Source organism: Danio rerio, chromosome 24, assembly GCF_049306965.1.
Source record: "Danio rerio strain Tuebingen ecotype United States chromosome 24, GRCz12tu, whole genome shotgun sequence".
Taxonomy (NCBI): Eukaryota; Metazoa; Chordata; class Actinopteri; order Cypriniformes; family Danionidae; genus Danio; species Danio rerio.
The window spans coordinates 24,129,466-24,137,500 of NC_133199.1; the positions used below are offsets into that span (position 1 = coordinate 24,129,466).

At 34.4% G+C, this 8,035-nt stretch overlaps 1 protein-coding gene across 1 annotated transcript in view; it reads right to left on the bottom strand.

Annotated features, from left to right (window-relative positions):
* map3k22 (mitogen-activated protein kinase kinase kinase 22) overlaps positions 1-8,035 on the bottom strand; it is a 111,486-nt gene that overhangs the window by 48,283 nt on the left and 55,168 nt on the right. The window contains exons 4-5 of the mRNA NM_001423668.1: positions 6,348-6,463; positions 2,263-2,300 (exon numbers count right to left, since the gene is read on the bottom strand). Coding sequence (NP_001410597.1) covers positions 2,263-2,300; positions 6,348-6,463 — 154 coding nt within the window. The remainder of the gene's footprint in view (positions 1-2,262; positions 2,301-6,347; positions 6,464-8,035) is intronic.

Consider the following 8,035-nt stretch of genomic DNA (forward strand, 5'->3'; position numbering starts at 1 on the left):
CAGAGCGGCACAACTGAGCATCTTTAAGAGCAAAAGTGTGACTTCTCCCAGCATGCAAAGAGGCTTTGTGTTACTGACTGAGATGAATGTTAATTCACTTTCTTCCTGTAAACAAAGCCTTTTCCATTTCAGATTAAGTGCATTTTTGCTTAAACAGGGCATTTTAAAAAGGAAAACCAATCTCACTGCCGTTTCCAATATATGTTTCAGAAAAGATTTCCATCTACACTGCACAACAATAAAAGAAGTTATAAAAGTGGACTGAAAAACTATGAACATACATTAAATAAAACTAATTATTATGGTTTTCATTATAAACAACTAATAAATTGTATTGTATAATCCTTTAAATGTTACCTGCATTAAAAATTACCACAAGTAGCTACAAAATTACAAAACTCTATGTAAACAGTTATTAAATAAAACTCTAAATATAATATAGTTGAGTATTTATTAACACGAGTCTACTGTTAAACTGTATTGGGAGCAAAAAAAAGTGACATTTAAATTTAAGTTATAATGGAACTCATTATAAACAACAAGGCTCTAATAGAAAGTGGGCTTGACAAACCACCTGTAGAAAACACTCTTTCATTTCCAACACTTTAACCGACACTTAAACACCAGTTTTGCACCAGACACTTTCTAGCAATCACTCCATACCTCTTAAAAAACAATTTGTATTCATGAAGTGTGCTTAACACAAGAGAGTGGGTTTGACAAACCACCCGTACAATCTCTTTTCTCTCAATAAAAAGCATTAAATTCTCTGAGCAAAAAGAGTTCCTTTGCATAATTAGCACTTCTTGCATGTATTGCCTTTTTCTAGTTGAATGTCTCCTCAACTGTAAGTCACTTTTGACATCATGTAAATGTATGTAAATGCAATATAAGTGTATAATCGTCTTGGCAAATTTAAACAAAACAAATGTCTCTCGTTTGAAACAAATGCAGTTTCAGATGATGTGACAAGATGCGTGCACAATCAATCATCCAGTGACATTTTCTACATTAAGTAGCTTAACTATTTATCGAAACAACTGCATTTGTTTCAAATGAGAGACTTTTGATTGTTAAATCTTGAGAAAATAAATTCCGTTACCGAAAAAAGCAAAACGTCCTAAAGCTTGCATACTCTTCTGTTAGTATACATGACCTGAAAAAAGTCTTGTCGCCAAGTCTTGTTTGTTGTTCCAAGTTTTAAGAACAACAAACAATAACTTGACTTCTAGTTGATCATTTGGTATCAGAAGTGCATTATATGAAAGGCTTATTTTGCTTATTTTACCAAAATAAAATATGATCATACCTTCAGTTAATGATTTATTTTGTACAGTAAGGTCTGGCTTTGCTTAGACAAAAGTCTTGTCACTTAACAGAAATAATGTACAGTATAGAATATAAAGATTTGGTGCAGTGGAAAAAGAATGAATATTGCATATGACTCCCATGAGCCTGGAGGACTGCATCCATCCATTTCTGCAATGAATCAAATAATTTATTAATAAAGTCACCTGGAATGGCAAAGAACGAAATTTGTGGTGATTGGGATGCAGTTCAACAGATAATTCATCTGAAAAATTTACCTTCTGCCACTTTCCCAAATAATGAACTAGAAGTCAAGTTATTATTTGTTGCTCTTACAACTGGGATCCATGACAACAAGACTTTTGTTAGGTAGTGTTTTTCTTCACGAAAAAAGTGCACACTTTCAGAATGTAATATAAGTGTTTTGGTTTCAATTGTCATTCTAAATGAGGCTCTCCAATATTTTCAAAATACCTCAATGTTTTTGACCCTCTAAACACTAAAGTAGGTGTAACCATAGCAAAAATTGAAAAACAAAAAAGAAAGAAAATGCTTAACGGTAAGCGTAGCCTCATTAGGGAATGCTGAAGCACATGTGGACGTCTTCTGCACAGACTCACGTGTTGGCAGGGTTATGCTGGAAGAAATGACTGGTTGAGTGTGTGGGCGCACGGATGACCTACAGGACACTGAGAATGAATATTAGGGTGTGCCACTGAGCTCAAGCGCTTTGGCTTTAGCTCCTCTTTCCTCTGCCAAACTGTAAAAGAGCGAGTGTGAAACGCAACGTCTAAATGTCAGCATACTTTTATAGGAACCTTCTGCTTCTTTTGGGCAGCTTGGCATATTTTCCACGAGATCTTAAAACTGTGTATCGAGAGCTGGGATCAGATGAGAGGAACGAGATATGGGACGGATGGATGAATGGAGAGCTGCAGAAATAATGAGACTCACCGTTTTTCACGCTCATGCTCCAGCTTCACCCGCAAATCCTGAGAGAAGAAAACAACAACATGAAAAGAATTCAGTGGAAACTAAATTACTAGAAAACCAGAAATCACCAGGAGCCTGTGTGTTTCAGGCATTGATGAGCAATTTTATTATTTTTGAAATCTGTAGACTTGGCTTCAAAAGGTATTTTATACTTCTAATTGCTAAAGCGAAGATATAAATACTGAGAATTTGCTGAACTTACTAAACAAGCGTGATAATCTTAGGTTAGCAGGTGCATAAAACAACAGTCATTTAATGAATGCAAATGTTTGCGTATTATTCAAAATGATTTCCACCATTCTGACTGATAAAAATCAGGCATGTGGGATGTTTTATTTCCTTTAGGAGCATTCCCATGTTAAAGGAGGTTAGAGATGATAAAACGTGATAAAAAAAAAAAATGAAAGCATTCTTGTTATAAATGAAAACATGGAAAAAATATATATATCACTAAAGAAACCTCGTTTTGTTTTTGCACCCTAAATCTTAAACTAGCTTACACTTAATCTTAAATTTCTAAATTTAATTGGTGACTAAAATATTATGTTAATAAATATATCCATTTCATAAATCTGTTTTTGTTTAAATTCTCCAAAATACATTGCCTTACTGAGCAATGGATAAAAATAATCATTTTCAAAATGGGGTGTACTCAATTATGCTGAGCACTGTATATATAAAAGTACAGCTAGCACTGAATATATGAACAATATACAATGTTTGTTTTTTTCCAATGTACTTTTTTACTTGTATACTTAAAAAAATAATATTAAACTTTTACTAATACTTATTAATAATACTTTTACTAATACTTATTAATAATACTTTTACTAATAAATAATAATGATAATAAACAAACAAACAAACAAATAAATAGACAACAATAATGGGTGATAGGCTAGCACAGAATAAGCATGAGGGTACTAATATAGTTGTCATTATAATTAGTTCATTAAGATAGTAATATATTAAGTATTATATAAAAGTATTAGTAAAAGTATTAAAAAAAAATGTAAGTATAAAGTAAAAAACCTGTTGTATATTGTTCAGTTATTTAGTGCTAGCTGTACTTTATTCTGCAGTGCAGAATAAAATAAAAAATTGCTTGGTAAAATAAAATATTAACAGAAGCACTCCAGTTCATTATAATCAAAAAAGGTCAATTAAATAATAGATTTATATCTATATTGGAATTTATCTTTAAAGGTTCCCATTGTAAATAATTAATTGTCTATTGTTTGTTCATTCAATGTTTGCTGTACATTTTCATTTTGCAAAAGCAGAATAAAATGATGTATTGTTATTATTATTATTATTTTTATTATTAAAATTATTATTATTAGTAATAATTACTTAACAATTAAGTTATTAACTAAATTATTAAATCATTTTCCTTTCGGCTTAGTCCCTTTATTAATCTGGGGTCGCCACAGAGGAATGAACCACCAACTTATCCAGCACATGTTTTAAGCAGCGGATCTCTTCCTGCTGCAACCTCTGGGAAACATCCATCCACACTTATTCACACTCATACACTACAGACAATTTTAGCCTACCCAATTCACCTGTACAACATGTCTTTGGACTATGGGGGAAACCGGAGCACCGGGAGGAAACACACGTCAACACAGGGAAAACATGCAAGCTCCACACAAAAACGCCAACTGACCCAGCCGAGGCTCAAACCAGCGACCATCGTGCTGTGAGGTGACCGTGCCTCCATGTCACCCTGAACTAAATTATAATAAAACTAAAGCTAAAATATTATTAGATACATTTTTCAATTATTAAGCTTTGCAGTATCTAAAAAAATAAACAAGCAAAACAAAGAAACTTTTTCATTTAAAAATAAAAATTTTCTTTTGTCATATCAATATAACCCAAACATCACCAAGCACAGAAAAATAAAACAGCATAATAGTTTTCAGTCTAATGACTTGTAGCACAACTCCTGCTCAAACTGCTCTGCCTCTGGTAAAGAGAAAAGCCTGCGGTCTCCCCTACTGTTCTGAAATCAGCGAATCTAGCTGCAGCATTAACTTCAGCGCTTCCCTCGAGACACACAGAGCTTCACTGGCACAGATAATGAACAGTCTCCGTCTACAGTCACAGCGTCCACACCACGACAACACTCATGTGAGGAGAGCAGAGAGACACTCAAATAAGAAGCAATCTGCAAGTTCATGAGCTTCTTCATTAAACACCCGCATTACCTGTCAAGACAAATGCCAATCTACTGCGCTCTTATGGTTGAGCTATTATAATGGGGTGGTTAGATGGGAAAGTTGCTTCTGGCATTTTGTGTATGTGAGAGAAGAAATGTAGTAAATGTGTGTAAAATAAAACAATCAAGAGTTTGACAGAAGTAGTGTGCATGTTTGTGCATGTATGTTTGTGTGTGAGTTTGTAAGTGTGTGTGTGTGTGTGTGTGTGTGTGTGTGTACAAAGCTCATGCCAGCCATTTATCTGGAGTCTGACTGGTATCCGGTGTGGAGTGACAGTATTGTAATGAGAATTTAGGCACTGAAAGTACTTAGTACAGTGCACAGGGAGCGGATGTTAAATGTTAACAGTAGTGCCTCTCTCAGCTGTATCCTGTTTAAAACTCTATCTAACAGTGCAGATCTGCCAGGGATTATACAAGGTCAAGCTAGAAGTATTATATTATATTAATTATATTATATTATATTATATTAATTATATTATATTATATTATATTATATTATATTATATTATATTATATTATATTGCGAGGCAGTGGCGCAGTAGGTAGTGCTGTCGCCTCACAGCAAGAAGGTCACTGGTTCGAACCTCGGCTCAGTTGACGTTTCTGTGTGGAGTTTGCATGTTCTCACCGCCTTTGCATGGGTTTCCTCCGGGTGCTCCCCAAAGTCCAAAGACATGCGGTACAGGTGAATTGGGTAGGCTTAATTGTTTGTAGTGTGTGAATGTGTGTGTGGATGTTTCCCAGAGATGGGTTGCGGCTGGAAGGGCATCCGCTGCGTAAAAACTTGCTGGATAAGTTGGCGGTTCATTCTGCTGTGGCGACCCCAGATTAATAAAGGGACTAAGCCGACAAGATATGAATATTATATTATATTATATTATATTATATTATATTATATTATATTATATTATATTATAAACATAGTATTTGTTTATTTAGCAGTCCAGTTCATTATATACAGTACAATAAGTAGATAAATAAATAAGTAAATAATTATAATATATCATTTTGATAGTATTGTCATTTTAAGAAGGTTAGGACAACAATAAAGTAAACCTTTTTTTTTTTAAATGTTTTTTATTCTAATGCATGATTAGTTGCATGACTAGATCACTCTTGTTCAAATTAGAACAGATCCAAAACACATATGATCTGGCTAAATTCAGTCCAATTTCTTTCCTTAAGGCCAGTCAGCCGACTTGTCACTAAAGAATCATTTTGCTTTAAAAAACAGTACAGCTCTACTATAGGAGGATAACCAGTTTCAATGTTTACTGTGGTTTGAAAAAGTCCAGGTTTTGACATTTTCTGTTGTACCATTCCAATGGTATATGCAAGTTTACAACTATTCTATTTCGTTTTTTAGGGCAACAGTATCTCCAGCAGAAAAAAAAAGCTTCCACATTAAAATTGACTGGTCAGCTCACAATTCAGCAAACATCTGAAAACAAATCTCATACACACCAACATCCATGCATGCTATGAACCTGACAAGTGCAGTGGATTACTTTATATCCAGAGAAAAGAAAGATACCGAAAGATGCCTTTTAAAGCTGTAAAGAAATCTGTGTTTCTAAAACTAATGAAGGTCAATGATTTATTTGAATTATTTGGCCTGACTGGTTTTACTAATCCAAAATATTTGAAACGTTTCTTAAACTAAAATACAGTGTGTTTAATGTTTTTTTTACCAAAACATTTAAAAAGAACATATTTTAGAGCAGTAATCACAATACTGTGATATTTTTAGCCAAGGCCCATGCTTAAGCTCTACACAATGTTAGCTGGTGCTGACTGGTGCATTGTGGGTAATAATTACCTGTCTGTACGACGGGCTTCTGCTCTTGGGCTTGTTGCTGTTGTTGCTCTTGATGTGGTAGCAGAAGCGCAAAGCTGCCAAGTCCTTCATAATGGAGGAAAGTGCCTCTTCATCATCTGCGAAACAAACAAACACATATTAATGACTACACAGGCTGAATGATTGCCAACCTCACTGTCCTGATGAGATCCAAACAACCATACTGGCATGCGATTCGCTTTAGCAGCTTCACCAAAACAAAGCTCGAACTTTCAATGAAGTAAACGTAATGCATAGCCATATCACACACATATAGTGGGTGAGGTGGATAATTGCCAGCAAGTTAAAAGGATTTCAGGATGTTCAGATTTGTTTTTAGACACTTGAACAGGTTACAGGTATTCAATGAGGCCACAGCAGAGGATTTATGAACGGAAGTGAAGCTGATGCAGGTTGGTTGTCGTAATGATGACAACTTGGCATCTAAATTCCATTCATACATACCACATATTACATATAGCATACTTTTCTGTTGCTATGGAGTGTGCTAAAACATTCAGATTGTCCTCTAATTGACAATCAAGCTTGGAAACCTTACCATAACATTAGTTATGCTTTCATCCACCTATTCTTAAGTGAACTTTGTAATATTGCATAAATGATGTGTAATAAAAAATTTGAAAATGTGGATTTAAAAACAACTTATGCACACAACTGAGTGAGATAAATGCTAAGAAAAATGTGCATAAACTACAATGGAAATACATTTTCTGAATAAATTTCAGCAAAAACAAAATAATGTCATGAGACTTTGTTTTAACAGATCATGTGATGACAAAAATGGGTTCAATGGGACCGCTTTAATGGACATTCTCAGATTTTTTTGGTCATTATAAAATCTCCTAAGCAAAGTCCATCATCAAAATGTTTCAGCATTATTATTACCTCTCAGAATGGTCTTGAGTGACCAAAAAATGGTCTTGCAACCTTGCATTCATTGCATTTGACTTCGTCTTCTGGAGGCACAAGTTATGTTTTATATTAAAAAAAAAAAAAAGCCACAGTGGCTTCTCCAACCTCAGCAATTTCCAATTTGCTTTTTAATATCTGTAGCCAGTTTATCAGGAAGTGATGTTTTAGTTAGTTTTGACTCGTTGGATATAAACAGTGCTTTTTTTTAAAAAATACTTTGTGGAATTTTCCAGTTTTGTGCGCATATATCTAGTATGCATCTTTGGATGGAAAAATAGCCATTTTCAGGCGTCACAATTTAAGCAATCAGCTACCAAATCATATTTTAAGTTTTCAGTTTTTTTTGTTCAAGTTACTAACCATGTGCAATACTAGTAAATGTTCCTCATATGTTCACCTACAACTGAAATGACCTAGAAAAAAAATCTGTTTCAAACCATGCTCACAGGTTTCCTCACAAAAGCATCATCTATTTAGAGCCAAGTGCAAATAAGATATCCCTCACACAATCAGCTCCAGCAAATCAAACTCCACAAACATTATGTTTGGATCACTTTTCCATTTATGTCGCTTATTTGAATACCACAATGTCATTCAAAACAAGAGACAGTGGATGTTCACAGGGCTGCGGGACCCTTTAAACATGTGGTACACAAACCAGCCCACCATTTCCTTCTGAGATCCAATCAGGGGTTTTCCCCAAGCTGGACACACAGACACAACCCTCACATATTTCC